Here is a 17,136-nt window from a genome sequence, read left to right on the forward strand (position 1 = left end):
GAATAACAAACGATTATTTGACACGCGAAGTGAAAAATGATGCAAGGATTTGAAATGATGACGAAGAAAAACCGTCTATAGGTTATTACTGAGCGAATAATTGTTGATTGAAACGAACATTTTTATCAGTAAAATGTTGACCAGAAAGAAAGATAGTGAAGTGATGTGAAAAATAAACTTTCTTAAATTTTCCGAGACCATTATTTGTTGAAATTAATGAAGTGTGGTTTTACAACAGTGAAAAAAATAAACCGAACATATATTGATCAAAATATTGCGGATTTAACTTAATTCAGTAACGTATTATTTAACAAAAATGAGTGAATTATTTTTTGTGAGTGCATAGGATCATGTATTGGCAAACCAATGTATGAGTTATATATAAAATTTGAGTTTCATATAAAAATGTATGAGTTGCTTATAATTGTTTTACGATTTACATATAGAAATGATTTGCGAGTTACATATAAAGGTTATTTGAGCTCCATATAATAATTTATTTACGAGTTACATATGGAAATCATTTAGTTACATAGGAAAGTTTATTTGAGCTATATATAAAAATCATTTACGAGTTGCATATAAAATTTATTAGCGAGTTACATATGAAAGTTCATTTGAGATTTATATAGAAAAAAATTATTTACGAGTTACAAATGAAAATTTCTCGAATAATTGTAACCTTTAATACGCCACTGTTATGTGATGTTGAAGTATGACTATAGTTGTGTCGAATGTATTAATACACTGACATACATTCTAAGAGCATATTTTAAATATACGAAATAAATTCGTGTGTGCATATTCGTGATTCGTCCGAACTCCTGAGAGGCCTATGACGTCATAGCTGCCTCTGGACGACCTCTAAGAGGTCGTATTTCTTTCACCTCGTCTGGTACAAGATCATGACCCGGTAAGTAGCCTCTGGCGTCGTAGAAACGGTGGTCGTCTGCGCTTGAGATTAGTTGAAATAATAATTTTAATCATACACTAAATTGCAAAAGTAAGGTTTAGTATTTTTTTTAGATGATAAATTTCACTATTTTATCTTTATCCCTTTACAATGTTGTACAGAAAAGTCTACATTTTTTATTGATTATTATTATTATTATTATTATTATTATTATTATTATTATTATTATTGGGAAAGCAAATCCACAATAGTATGCCTGTTTGATTTTGTTACTTAAAATATATACAAAAATAACAAAATCAAACAGTCATACTACTGTGGATTTACTTTCTCATTTTATTGACTCGTGTGTTTATGAGTTTTGTTTGGATTATTATTATTATTATTATTATTATTATTATTATTATTATTATTATTATTATTATTATTATTATTATTAGTATTGACTATTATTATTATTATTATTATTACTCAGAAGATGAACCCTATTCATATGGAACAAGCCCACCAAACGGGCCATCGACTTGAAATCCAAGCTGCCAATGAATATTTTGGTGTTCATTAGGAAGAGGTAAGAGGAGGTAAAGGGAAATACAGAAAGAAGAGACCACACTTATTAAAAAAAGAAGAAATGAATCAGTAAATTAACAAATAGAGAAAAATGTATTAAAATGCAAGAAGAATGGTATTAGAGTAATAATGCATTGCACCTTCTCTCGAACTTCTGAAGTTCCAGTTGCAAGACTTCCTCTGGGAGGTTGTTCCACAGTCCAAAGGTTTGAGGAATAGAGGACTTCTGGAACTGAGATGTTCGACATCGAGGCCCATTTACTCCATATTGGTGCTGACGCTCTAGTACAATAATCACGTTTTTCATGAGGACTCCCAGGTTGTTAGGTTAAGTCACATAGCCAATCATACTTCTTTAAAATCTTAAGTGTTCAGGACCCGTACTTGCTAGGTTTTGAATTTATAATGAGCTCTTTTTTTCTATACAGAATTCCCAGAGTTGGAGCGTTACATTTTCGACTCGGTCTGCAAAAGGAATTTAAAATCATTAAAGTTTGAGTTCGAGGGTGTAAAATATTAAAGGTTTGGAGGTCTTAAATACAAACTATGTAAAATTGTACGAGTATCTCAGTGCCTAATACATTTAAATGTAACGTGTTACAGAGAGGTTGAATTCATAGTACCTATCGTATTAAACGTGCAAATAAGAAAGGTACAATGAGAGATTTTGATTTTTTAGTATGTGCTAATTATAAGGTTATGAATTATTATTTTGTATTAATATTTTCCCAGGCTTCTTATTCGGAATAAACAATAAAAATTAATGTTTTTATCTTGGATCAAAAAAAAGACATTCATATCGTAAATATATGACAAAATCTATATTTTAATCTGATTTAAATAATTCATTAGAAAATATTCATGCAAAACTGATAGCTTGAAATATATTTTAGCTTATCATAAATTTAAAATCTACTGAATTTTTCGTTTTACACATTACCAGTAAACTTACGCACTATGAATTCAGTTCTCTGTAACACTCTACATTTAGAAATATTATGGACTGAGATAATCATACTGTTTTACGTTTATTTTTTTTAAATTCAAGACCTAAAAGTCTTTAGTAGATTTAATTCTCAAACTCAGAATTTTATTTCCAAAAATTTCTTTTGCGGCCAAAGTCCAAAACCCAAGCTTTCATGCCCTGAGAATTCGGAATTCAAAAATGCTCAGCAAAAATAAGAAACTCAAAATCTTATATTTTAGCTAACCAGACATTCCCGAATTTCCACATGAATTTTATTCCGCACATTACCCATAAATCTGTTCGCAAATTTATGAAATCACAGTCGAACAAGCAACCCACATTGCAAGACTAAACGTGACGTATTGAGCATTTAGGTCACATTGCAAGATTAGAAATGACCCCAAAATTGACCCTGTTACGTAAGCAGCCACATAGCTGACGCAATAAAATAATGAATGCGATTTCTCTTTTAACTGAACGCGAGATTCATTCGACTGTAGGCCGTACTGTCGTGATACTCAGACCAACGCGATTAGCTGATTAAGTTATAAGTTGAGGAAGTAGTGACGTTAATACAACTTCCAGCTGTTCTGGTTTGTGGCTATTAACCTATATTTTCCCGGAATATACGTCACAGAATGACATTAGAGGTGGTAATATGGTAATTTTGATCAATTTTTCCACGGATTTGGAAAAAAAAAGAATATCTTTCAGAGGGACGATGAAAATAAAGAAAGAAAGCTAAAGTGCAAGAGACTCTCTCTCTCTCTCTCTCTCTCTCTCTCTCTCTCTCTCTCTCTCTCTCATCTATCTTCCAAAACGAGGAGGGAAGTAGAAGAATTAGCTAAGGAACTAAAGGAGCTGACAAAGGACAAACTCGAAGGCAAGAGAAGAGAAGAAAGGATGGAAAAGGAAATTGGAAACCTACGAAGAGAAGTTACAAACCTTAAGAAAGAAAAACGGGAATTGAACAACGACATAGTGGAAAACGGAGAGAGTATAGTGGAGATTAGAAAACAATTGCTAAAGACCAGAACCAGAAATGAAACAGAAACAAGTACTAGACAAGGCACAAAGATAGAAGCTTACAAGGATGAAAATAATGAATTTAAGAGAGCTGTTGGAAGAAGAGTGATAGCAGCCAGAAAACACTACTGTTTCCCAAAAGGAATTAACACAACGAATATATAATTTTGCTGTGCTCTCTGAAACAAAAGGGGAAACTATCTTAATTGGAGACTCGTTAGTAAAAGATCAGGGGTTAAATTTTGTGGCCAAAAATAAAAGTAAGAGAAAAGTAAATTCTTACCCAGGTGCAGGAGCAAAGAAGATAGCCGAGGCAGTGAAAAAAAATCAAGGTAAATAATAGAAAAAGTGTAATCATAGTGCAGGGAGGAGGAAATGACCTATTTCTAAAAGATGGAAGAACTGGCCAGACAGAAGGTCTTGTAGCCAACCTGACGAATGTTAAAGAGAACATCCGTGAGAAAACTGACCACGGCATTTTTTATAGGACTTCTGCCCAGAACCAATGTAAGCCACTACTCCCTAAGCAAGGCAATTGGAATCAACGACAGACTGGAGCTAATATGCCAAGAAAAAGGTGTTAGGTTCGTAAACTTTTGGGACAGATTCATAGGGAATAGGAAAGTTTATAAAAGAGATGGAACTCACTTCAATTTCGAAGGAGAAAAACTAATTGGAAACCTTCTCAACGAAAACCTCATGAAACACCTTAGTGAACTGAACATTCAAGGGAGGAAGTCAGAAAGCTCCCAGAATCTGGTTAGTAATAGCACTGCAGGCAACAGTGACAGTAAGGGAAACTAATAAAGCCACCGAGGACAAAAGAGAAAATAGAAAAGTTCCTCTGAGTGGCGCAGTTTAATGCTCAATCTATTCGGAACAAAGTAGATCTCTTCAAAGCATTGGTATCAAGTGAGGAATCAGACATAATAGGTATCACAGAAACATGGATACATTAAAAAAAAAAAGGTGGTGTTATGTTATATGTTACAACCACGCAAGAAGTGATAGGCATCAACTTAAACAGCCTAGGGAGGAAGATAACTCTAATACTAGTGTACAGCCTCCCCACCAATCACAAATATCCGATGAGGAGTTGTATGCACTACTAGGACATGAGATAAACAACAAACTCTGCATAATAATGGGAGATTTTAATGCAGCAGTACAGTGAGACACGATGACCTTCACATCAAACGTAGAAGGAAAGAGACTTTTAGATTTAGTAAAAACGATTCCTCCAACAATGGGTTGACAAACCTACCAGAGGAAACAACATACTAGACATCGTCCTATCAACTGAAGATACTCTAGTGTCTGACCTTTCAGTAGGTGCAAATCTAGGCAAAAGCGACCATCAAATTATCTCATTTCAAATTAATGTTCAACATGAAAAAAAGAAGATATTAATGAGATTAGACTTCCGTCGACAACACCTAAAAAAGCTAAAGGAGTACGTTAGAAATCCAGAGTAAGACGAGAACACAGATAAAGATAGCCTTTCATGAGGAATACACAAAAAACGCTCTAGATGTATACCATTAAGGCAAATACTAACAAATGGCAACCCTCAGCCCAAATGATTCAACAGAGAAATTGAAAATACAATAAGAGAAAGAGACAGATTGCACAAATCAATGACCCCACACCCAACACCAGTAGAAGCAAGCAGGCATAAAGAATTCTGTAGATTGGTGGACAAATTAGTAAGAAATGCAAAGATAAATTAGGATAAGAGAGTTGCATCAGTTTGTAAAGAAAATCCAAAAGAATTCTTTGCGCATGTTAATAGTAGGAAACCAATAAAAAATAGCATAGGTCCCCTAAGGGACAACAGAGATAACCTGGTGAACTCAGACTTGGAAAAAGCAGAGTTAATGAATAATACCGGAACCTGCTATTAAATATGAAGGGGCAGAAATATTGGACAAAATAATATTTACAGAAGAGGACATTAAGAACAAAATAGACAAACTCAACAAGTTCAAATCTCCTGGCCCGGATGGGATTCATGCAAGAGAAGTTAAAGAGCTAAAAGAAGAGATAGTTCCTCACCTATGTAAGCTCTACAGAAAAAAGCTGAACAAAGAAAGGCACCAAAAGGATGGAAACTAGGTAATGCGCCCCCAGTTAACAAAAAAGGTCCAAGAGAAGAGCCGGGAAATTATAGACCAATCTGTCTAACGTCGGTCGTTTGCAAGATTTTTGTGTCCATTATCGCAGACCAAATTGTGGCTCACATTGATTGAAACAACTTGATGTTAAACAGCCCAACACGGTTTCAGACAAAGCAGATCATGCCTATCATACCTCTTGGAGTTTTTCCATAACGTGCTTGGTATTTACGACAGTAGTAGAGCAATAGATATACTCTACTTACATTTCCAAAAGGCCTTTGACAAAGTCCACACACAAGAAACTGATGACAAAAGTTAGAGCCTTTAGGAATTGTAGGAGAAGCAACAGACTGGGTCGAAGACTGGCTAACTTATAGAAAACAGAGAGTCGTAATAAATGGTGAAGAATCGGAATGGACAGATGTAACAAGCGGAGTTCCTCAGGGTTCTGTCCTTGGCCCTCTCTTGTTTTTGATTTACATTAATGACATTGATATAGGCTTAACTAGTAGGATAGCGAAATTTGCAGCTGACACCAAACTAGGTGTAAATGCAGCAGACCCAGATACAATGGAAAGTTTAAGAAATTATCTAATGAAAATAGGAGAGTGGACAAAAAAATGGTAAATACCTTTTAACGCAGATAAGTACAAAGTTTTACAAATAGGAACAAACAACCCTCATACCAGCTACATGCTGCTTGGGAATGACATAAATAGTGTAGAACAAGAGGAGGACCTTGGAGTCATTATTACCAAGGACTTAAAATCCATAAAACAATGCATAGAAGCTGAAAAGAAGGCACAGAAACTAGTAGGATACATAAAGAGGCAGTTCAAATACAGAAATAAGGAAACGGTGCTGCAGTTCTACACATCAATAGTTAGACCACATCTTGAATATGCAGTACAGTTTTGGTCACCAACACTAAGAAAAGACATAAATAGATTAGAAGGAGTACAAGCAAGAGCCACAAAGTTAATTCCAACCATCAGGCAAATAGGTTACCGAAGACGACTAGAGAGCCTGAACATGTATGGCTTAGAAACACGACGATTGCGAGGACAACTAATAGAAACAATTTAAAATACTGAAAGGCATAACAAAAGTAGACAGTAACCTATGTACATTAACCAAAAACCAGACAAGGAACAATGGATGGAAACTAGAACTGAAGAGATACAACACATCCCATTGTGGGAACTTCTTCACATACAAGATATGTGACACGTGGAATAAACTGCCACCAGAAGTTGTAAACAGCAACAGTGTGGAAGAGTTTAAAAGAAAGCTAGACAAAATCAATAGGACACTGTGAATGCATAGTAAAACCTGCTCCTACAGATAAAGTGAGTACACAGTGTCTCCCCGGATGAACTAACAAGTCTTTGAGACATCCTAATCCTTGTAACTCCTTGTAACATCTATTAATCTTCTCTCTCTCTCTCTCTCTCTCTCTCTCTCTATTCCTTTTTTTCTTAGACATTTATCTATATCTCCTTAATCTCTCTCTCTCTCTCTCTCTCTCTCTCGTTCCATTGGTATAAATGTATTCTTAACGACAGGAGATTCGGGCGGCTACTTTTCTCAACTGAGAATGGATGAGGGAGAATGCGCTGCTTCAGAGAGAGAGAGAGAGAGAGAGAGAGAGAGAGAGAGAGAGAGAGAGAGAGAGAGAGAAATATTCAGAGGTAATGGTAGAGGTATCTTGAACATGAAAGAAATATATGTCTGTGTGTGTTTGTTTTTGTGTTTGTGTATGGAGAGAAAAAGAGACAATGGCAGGAGTTTGAAAATAATCGGTACACAAATTACTCACCCACAGTGCCCGTGTTATGCCCAGACCCAAAGACTGGGGACTGTTGATTGTGCCCGAGCCACAGAATGTTCAAAAGGCACGAGACCTATTTTAAACCAGTCAGTGCCCCACATTCCTGATCGGGGGAAATCCACCGTTTGAGAACCAGGTCATGGGATTGAGTCCAGTCTCTCTCTCTCTCTCTCTCTCTCTCTCTCTCTCTCTCTCTCTCTCTCTCTCTCTCTCTCATATGCTTGCTCTTGTACCATTTCCTTAAGCCCGGCAGTCACCCTCTTATCCAGTCTGTTTCAATCTTTAATCCTTTTTATCATCACAAAAATTACCCCAGTTTCCTAATGCAGAGGCCGTCGGGATGGGAAACCTCATGAGGATAAGGAGATTTTATTTACAAGTCTTGACAAAAGTTTTGTTTTACATTTTATGTAATTTTATGATGTTTTGTTTTATTAATGTTTCTCTTTTTTTTTCTATTCAACGAATCTGAGACTTTCTACATCCAGGTGTTTATGTGTTTGGGTGTTTTGTGTGCAGGAGGAGGGGGTGGGGGGGGGGGGGGGGGTGGGGGGGGGCAGGGGTGTCCTCTCACGCCTACACCTGTTTAGACAGGCAAGAACTGTCCAGCTAGAAAATTCAAAAACTTAACCCACAAGATAATGTCTCGGAATATATCCGTCAAAATTGGCGACACCGAAGGTTGAGACAATAAGTCCCGTTCCAAAATAGACAGCGATAGAATCGAGGTTGAAACGGCACGTACCATACAGGAGCTTGGACTGAGGTACCTTCGTTCAATTCAGAACGGGGAGTGTGTATCTGTCAACCATCTGTGTATTTATCTTTTCCCCCTTTTTTGAGAGGAATAATAAGCGAAAGGACGCTATTTGTTTTCATCTCCCATCTCCTTCATCTCCCATAAATAATGGACGATTATTGCCGTCCGCAAATTATTCGCGGAATGTTGAGGACAAACGTCCATTCATCTTAATTACTGTTTCATGGGTAATAACTCTCCCGCATTCTTTTTTTTCTTCTTCTCTCATTTTTCGGGATGGCAACATCAGTACCGCAAGTGTTGCCATTTTATGGTCCAATAAATCACAGGCGAGGGTGGATCTTTACTGTCAGGGGCCAGGAGAATAAACAGAAGTTTATTTATGTGCGTTGTGGGAGAATGAAGCTGGGTTTGCCCATTTATTTTATTAACAAATGAAGCCAAGTTTATTCTGCTTCGGGCGGTTCATTGCTCCTCTTCGGAAATAGATCACGGCTGGATTTATTTCTGATCAAAGGAAAATATTTATTTCGCTCTCGCGTGGATGGATCAATTCGACACTCGGTGTTGGACCTTCTTCCTTCCTGCTATGCTGGGTCATGAAATATTTATTCACCGGTTATTATTCATGCATACCTATATAGTGTGTATATGCACATACATTTAAGTCCCCTTTTCCCTTTCAATACGGTGTACTAAGAAGATGCGTTTCCAGTTGTCAGCAAGAATTTTTGGAATGAATTTACAAACCCCGTACCCTTCACCGCTCTGGCTGCCATGACTCACTACAGTCAACTGACTTACCTGATATAGAATTTCATCTCTCTCTCTCTCTCTCTCTCTCTCTCTCTCTCTCTCTCTCTCTCTCTCTCTCTCTCTCTCTCTCTCGTGGCCCGTGGCTGGAGATATTTACTGGTATTTGTTTGGAAAGTAGAAGCATCTAACACATGTTTGTAGGCCAGTGTTTTCCTCTCTCTCTCTCTCTCTCTCTCTCTCTCTCTCTCTCTCTCTCTCTCTCTCTCTCTCCCTAGTTAGGGGAAAGTTTCGTGGAAATGGGAAGCGATGGATAAAATGATGGCGCACTCTTATGTCCCCAGTGAAAAGGGTGAAAAAACTGTTTGTAAGTCGCAATGACACCTGAGCTACTTGCATCACATTTAAGCTTTCCGTGCCCGGTAACCAGTTAAGATATGTCAATAATTAATGTAATATATTAATCTATATACTCTCAAGATCCCTATACCCCATTTTCGTCGCGAATATTCGACGCGATTTGGTCCGACTAGGTGTGAAACGTCCAGAAAAGTGGTCCTCTTAAATTTCCTTTAGTTACCCATATATAACGCCAGAGGATCGTCACCCCAGAAAAGTCCGTTTTCTTTATGTCACATTTTTTGTTCGGGATGACTATTCATCAGTGGTGGGGGGGACACCCCCCTCCCCCCTTACCGGAGGGGTGATGGGTGGTAGGTGGGCCATACTATATTCGGGGAGGTGGGGGACGGGGGGAGAGGCAGCGGCCTGCTAAAAGCGATTTGCATATTTGATTGGTTTTTGGAATTTTTTTTTTATTTCGTAATATATTTACACTAAGTAGTTTTAACCAGCTTATACTGTAATTAACTTCGAATGATTAATGCAACAGAACTCTCTCTCTCTCTCTCTCTCTCTCGACCATAATACGAGTTGTTCTGCTGTATTAAAAAATGGGTATTCTCTCTCTCTCTCTCTCTCTCTCTCTCTCTCTCTCTCTCTCTCTCTCGTGTGGGATCAGTTGGCCTGTCGGGTTGGGATCCCTCATTTTAAGCATTTCGATGTCACCCGCACAATGATACTCATTTTATTATTATTATTATTATTATTATTATTATTATTATTATTATTATTATTATTATTATTATTATGGGGCTATCACAGTCTGTCCAATTCGACTGGATGGTATTTATAGTGTGGGGTTCCGGGTTGCATCCTGCCTCCTTAGGAGTCCATCACTTTTCTTACTATGTTCGCTGCTTCTGGAAGCACACTCTTCTGCATAAGTCCTGGAGCTACTTCAGCCTCTAGTTTTTTCCAGATTCCTTTTCAGAGATCTTGGGATCGGGCCTAGTGTTCCTATGATTATGGGTACAATTTCAAACTGGCATAGATCATATCCTTCTTATTTCTAATTTCAGGTCCTGATATTTATCCATTTTTTTTCTCTCTCTCTCTCTTCTACCATGGTGTCCCATGGTATTGCGACATCAATGAGTGATACTATTATTATTATTATTATTATTATTATTATTATTCTGTAATTCCTCCTCCTCCTCCTCCTCCTCCTCCTCCTCCTCCTCCTCCCCTCCTCCTCTGGGACGGCCAAGGCATCAGACGAGGCAGGGGAGAAGATCTCTGAAGTCGTGTCCTGGGCTGTTTTTCCGAATCCCCTTCAACAACGGGGAAACTTATGGATGCTGACAGGGCATAAGGAATGGGAATTTCTCTCTCTCTCTCTCTCTCTCTCTCTCTCTCTCTCTCTCTCTCTCTCTCTCTATATATATATATATATATATATATATATATATATATATATATATATATGATATATATATATAATTTGTTTTTTTACGATTAAAATTTCCACGACTACCTACTAAGTCCACCAATTACACTTTGTGATATCAAGTAATTAAATTCCGTGTGTGTTATATTTTTTTCTACCATTTTCTTAAAAATTAGCTTATAATTGGAAGGAAAACTAAAGCAGTTGGTGGCATGTTTTTCTATATATATATATATATATATATATATATATATATATATATATATATATATATATATATATATATATATATATTTATGTGTGTGTGTGTATCTGTGTGTGTGTTGTACATAAAATAGTACAGAACTATGAAATCTACATTAACTTTTCCTTCCAATTATTAGATAATTTTTGGAAAAAAAAAAAATGGATAAAAAAGCGCACAGAATTTGTATTGCTTGTTACAACATAAAGTGTAATTTTATTTAGGGAATAGTAAAAAATTATAATCGTAATATTAGCAATTCTGAAAATTGTGTAAAGTGAAAACAGTGAACGAGGGAATAATTCGATGTGATAAGACGAGGTGGTTAATCACATTAACACTATATAAAATAATGTTAAGTTTTCTCCATTATCTGACGTGTTCAGGAAAAATATAATTTTTCAGGGAATAATTGTGAAAATCAATAGAGCTTTTTCATTTAGATTTTCTCTTTAAAAATTTTGTTGTTCGCAAAAAAATGAAAATAAAAATCTACATTAGCTCTATGTACACCGTACATTAACCTCATTTGGATCTTTGATAATGGTTCAAGATTCTTGGAACATTTTTTTTTAAATATTTATGTAAAACATCAGGTAAAACAAATCACGCAGGAGCTAAGTTTTGGTTTTGTTTTGAAGATCTGATATTGGTTGAACATTGTGGGAAATCTTATAAAAAACATGGAAACTATAATGATTCTCCTGCCAAGTGCTTGGCTTTGGTATAGAAATAAATCAAGAAAAGCATTTATTTGATTCTTTTCTATTTGTTATGTTGGTATCTCAAAAAAAAACGGAAAAATAAAAAAAGTAAAAAACGAAACTTTCTTCCACAGTCCGGTAATTGCCTGTTCTACAGCATTTCCAGACGCACGATCATGGATAACTTTAACCCTGAATAAAATAAAAACTACTGAGGCTAGAAGGCTGCAATTTGGTATGTTTGATCACTAAAGGGTGGATGATCAACATACCAATTTGCAGCCCTCTAGCCTCAGTAGGTTTTAAGATCTGGGGCAGAAAAAGTGCGAACGGACAGAGAAATCCATCTCAATAGTTTTCTTTTACAGAAAACTAAAAAGGATGAACAAGATACACAACAAACTGAAGTGTAATATTTACTTCTGTTTTAACACTCGAACCAAGAGATACAATCTCTCAAGTAAAGCACAATTGTAAGAAAAAGATAAAACAAGAGAAAAACTGCATAATTTGCAGTTGTTTTCATTTCACACCCTGACATCCACTCTCAGAAAAATATGAAAATGATTTATAAAAAACAGAAATACTGATGTTTATTTTTGAATTGATATCCTAACCATGAGAGAGTCTTAAAATAAAACTTGAAAAATAATACAAAAAATAATACAAAACCAAGAAAAGTGTACTATTTATAATCTAAAGAAAAATAAGAGAAAAATAAAAACTTGGAAAAGGTACAGAGTCAGGAAAACTGTTAAGAAATTTACCTTTGTCCGGATATTTGAAACACGGGATACAATTTACGGGAAAAAAAAAAAAATTGGTAGGAAAAGTACAAAACTATTTACTCTTGCCACGTTGAAATGCATTCTGAGAAAATAATCATGGACAAATTGAAAACCAGGTAATCTGTACGATTTATTTGTAACCATGAGATACAATCTAAAAAAAAAAAAACTTGGAAAAGATACAGAACCAGGAAAATTGTGTTAATATATTTGTTTTTGTTTGGTTAATTTATCCATGGGATGCAAAGAAGCTTATCTTTAAAATGAATGTAACCCATGGGTGGGATATCAAAACGAAAGTGAATAGAATATTTTCCGGTTTTTTTTTTTTGTATATTTTTTTTTTCTTTTCAAAAAAGTAAGTTGTACAGTTGTCCTGGTTTTGAGTTTTTCCCATTTTTATTTATTTACTTTTTTCTCAGATTGAATTCCTTGGTTGAACTATCCAAACAAAAGTAAATAAGTTAACACAGTTTTTTGGAATAAATTTATAAAAGCCAGTCACCAAAAATAGGGCAAAACTCCTACAAATATTTAATTGAAATATATTTTAATCCTTTTTATGTTACCATGTACTATAAATTCAATATTTTTTGGGTATGTTGCCCTCTGTTAGAAAACTGATTTTTTTTTAAGAATCAATTTCGAAATATCTGAGAAAAAAAACCGCACAAGATACAAAACCAAGGAAACAGTGTTAACATATTTACTTTTGTCAGGATAGTTCACCCAAGGGATTCAATATGAGAAAGAAAGAAAAAAAAGGACAACTACACAATTTATTTAAAAAAAAAAACAAGAATTAAAAAACAAACAAATATCAGGGAAAAATTCTATTTAGTTTAGTATTGATACCCCAACCATGGGATACAGTCTTAAGAACGAAAACATGGGAAAAAAAACATAAATCGGGGAAACTGTACTATTTATTTTCCTGTTCTTTATTCAGGTCGGCATTTTTCATGGCCTGCGGGGGCGGGAGGGGGGCGGTGTGGGGGTCATCTATTTCGGATGACCCGATGAAGCCTGAAAAAGGGCTGTTTTAAAGAGCCGGTAATTGATGGTCCTGGAGACGCTCCATCAATTCTCTGTCACAAGATTCTTTTTCTTTTTATCCATCATGTTTTTTTTTATTCTATCTTTTCTTCCCTTTTTCCGTCTTTATCCTTTTTCTTTCTTGTTTGTTTGAATAATCCCTTGGGTTCCATAATATTATTATAATTATTAATTATTATTCAGTTTCTATACTTATGCCTGTCTGTATCTTTATACATATTACTTACATACTTCTCTGTCACAAGCTTTTTTTTATCTTATTATTTTTATTCTATATTTAAAAAATCCGTCTTAATCCTTTGTCTTTCTTCTTTATGTGGATAATCTTCTTTTTCCTTGAGTTCATATTATTATTATTATTATTATTATTATTATTATTATTATTATTATTATTAGTTTCATTTTTTTTATTTTTTTTATAAATATGCTTGTCTCTGTCTCTATACATTACATACATACATACATAACACACAGTTCCACGATCTGGTAGCCCGAGTTCACTCCCAGCTGCCGCCGGCGCGAAATGTATCTCTGGTGATTAGAAATTAATTTCTCGATGTAATGTGGTTCGGATCCCACAATAAGGTGTAGGTCCCGTTGTTAAGTAACCAATTGGTTCCTAGCCACGTAAATAAAAATCTAATCCTCCGGGTCAGCAATTAGAATCGCGCGCACACACACGCACACACATAAGCAGAGCACATTTTCGCTTTCAATCTCAATTGCCCCTAAAAAATAGCTTTGTGGGACTTCCTGAAGATGTGACGAGATTTCACGAGTTTCTTGATAGCTATTCTAGGGGAGTCAGTGTTCGCAGAGGTGTTTATTTATTTTATTGTATTTGTCTTTTTTATTTTTTTATCCCTTCATTATATTTATCACTTCTCATATTTTGCTATATATTTTTAATAGAATTTTTTTTATACTTTTGTACAGTTTCAAACAGTCTGCCTATTTTCCTCTCAGATGTGAATAACCCCATTAAACCCAGTGGTTGGTCTTTGGTCTAAATTCTGTATTCCACTTACTTACAAAAGGAAGATGGCTTCATGAGATGGCTTCATGTCAGTTAAGGTGAAAATCTCCCCATTTTGCCAATAAAAAATTACAAATTAGTCTGGGCAACCAACGAGGTGGCATTTCTTAGCAAGTTGATTGAAAGGTTTGGTAGCGAAAATCCCAATGAAATATTACGAATTTAATTCAGTTTTCTCTCGCTGTCCCGTAAGGCATTTTGTGTTGTACCAGCGGCTGACATTTTTAACCAGGTATCGGAACTGGAATTAGAATAAAGAATTTAGAACAAAGACCTAGACCTGAAACCTACGTGGTCATTCAGCGCTGAAAGGGAAATTAAGAGTTAAAGGTGCACTATGAAAAATTTGTTAGAGAGGGTGGAAAGTAAGATTGAAAAGCGAGAATATGAACGGAGGTATGGTAAAAGGAATGAAAGGGGTTGCAGCTAGGGCGGAAGGAGTGTTACAGAGAGACTTAAGTTATGCCTACAGTGCACTTCATGAGGTGCACTGATGGCTCTATTCCCCTATGGAGTTAACAATGTATCAGTTGAGAATATTTTCGGTTTACCAGTGATAAACATATTTATTTCAAATATATATTTGCTTTTAAGAGGTTTCGTTACTTTCGTAAACCTTAATAATAATAATAATAATAAAAATAATAATAATAATAATAATAATAATAATAATAATAATAATATTCCAGAAAGACTTGGTTGTTTTGTAAAAAGATTAACTTTTAAAAGGTAGATGCATCTTTTAAATCTAACTAACTTGACAACTTAAAAACGCATGTACAAGAGAGAGAGAGAGAGAGAAGAGAGAGAGAGAGAGAGAGAGAGAGAGAGAGAGTCCTCTTGTCGTAATCTTGATGAGATATTCAGAACACAATCGCAGCCAGATCTTGTACGGGAAAAAAGAAAAGGAATAATTTCCTCACTGATATCACAAGACGTGTTTTTATCCGTCATCGACGGAAAGAAACTAGGAGTGATTAACCTTATTTGTGAAGAGGCTTTGGGACCATCATTTTTCCCCAAATAGGGATGGAGGGCTGGAGACCGGTTTGGGGGGGGGGGGCGGGGGGGGGGGGGGGGGGGGGGGGGGGGGGGTTGGGAGAGGAGACCTCTTCCCCTAACTCCTATCCTCGACCATGGCTGGGTAGTGGGAGGGGAGGGGGGGGACCAAACCTTGAGAACCTGTACTGGGTGAAATTATAGAGCGTCGTAAAAGGGAAAAGTGAAGTCAATCAAGAAGTAACATGGCGAGTCCTTGAATTGAGCGTCCGTCTTGGTGTTTATAGGTAGGGGCTCGTTCAGGGTGGGGTGGGGGGGGGTGGGGGGGGGGCCGGGGAATAGAAGTCCCCCTTTCACTGGTGGGAAGCCTCCAACACGGCACCTGTGGGAGGTTGTTTGTTTGGCAGAGTCTCTTAACGAAAAACAACTCTCTCTCTCTCTCTCTCTCTCTCTCTCTCTCTCTCTCTCTCCAAGGTTTTTTTGAATTTAATATAGAATTTAGGCCAAGGCCAAGCACTGGGACCCATGAGGTTATTCAGCTCTGACTGGGAAATTGGCAGGAAAAGGTTTGAAAGGTGTAACTGGAGGAAAACCTCAAAGCAGTTGCACTATCAATCAGTTGAGGAAAGTAAGATGGAAGAAAGAGAATATAAAAGGAGGTACAGTAAAAGCAACGAAAGGGGTTGCAGCTAGAGACCGGAGGCACGCTGCGAAGAACCTTAAGTAATGCCTACAGTGCACCGCATGAGGTGCAATGATGGCACTACTAACCCCCTGTCTTCAGGTCTGTCCTTTGAGAAGGTGGCTTCTACTGTAAGGTCTCGTTCAAGACGTAGAAATACCCCTAACGGAAAATCTCTACCTTTTTATTTACCTTTATTGGATAGATTTCATTGGGCCTCGTTCAAGAACGTCAAATTTGCCTGGCCGGAAATTAGTGGCTTCGTTCAAGTTCATGCAGACGCCAACGGGAAACTGTTGCCTCTCCGTTAACAAACGCGGAAAAGAGGCAAAACTAAGTTGATGAACATCATAAGTTCTTATCTCAAACGTTGATAGTGAGCCCAAGAATATTGTGCATTTTATTTGAAATGGGAATGAATCACTATCAAAAATAATAATTGTGACTGCAATGTATTCCCATAAGTGAAATTATTGTAGTTACAATATGATGACATTGTAATTAAAATGTAGCTACAATGTAGTTACAGTGTTTATTGCGTTAGTACAATGTAGTTACAAGTAGTTACAATTGTAGGTTACACAATGTAGTGAACTTGTAGTTACAGTGCAGTCACATTATAGTTACAATGTGGTTGCATTATATAGTTACAGTGTAATTACAATGTAGTTACACTGTAGTTGTACCTTCCTGCGTAAATTGTATGAATCAGGGAGATGTGAATCATTGTATGATCATGTATAGCAAGATATTCATCATAATGCAGTTGAATGGGAGATGATTAAGAACTTTATCTTTTACAATATATTTCCAATATAGCTGTATACAACTTCATCATGTTGTATGTAATTATTTATGTCTTCCTGATTTATAGGAAGACAGATCTTCAGATCCACAGAGA

At 36.2% G+C, this 17,136-nt stretch overlaps 1 protein-coding gene across 1 annotated transcript in view; it reads left to right on the top strand.

Annotated features, from left to right (window-relative positions):
• The first annotated feature begins 890 nt into the window (after positions 1-890).
• Positions 891-17,136, top strand: part of LOC135208022 (innexin inx2-like) — a 366,951-nt gene continuing 350,705 nt past the window's right edge. Inside the window, exon 1 of the mRNA XM_064240132.1 lies at positions 891-913. Coding sequence (XP_064096202.1) covers positions 906-913 — 8 coding nt within the window. The 5' untranslated portion in view covers positions 891-905. The remainder of the gene's footprint in view (positions 914-17,136) is intronic.

Source organism: Macrobrachium nipponense, chromosome 34 (genome assembly GCF_015104395.2).
Source record: "Macrobrachium nipponense isolate FS-2020 chromosome 34, ASM1510439v2, whole genome shotgun sequence".
In the NCBI taxonomy this organism is placed as follows: Eukaryota; Metazoa; Arthropoda; class Malacostraca; order Decapoda; family Palaemonidae; genus Macrobrachium; species Macrobrachium nipponense.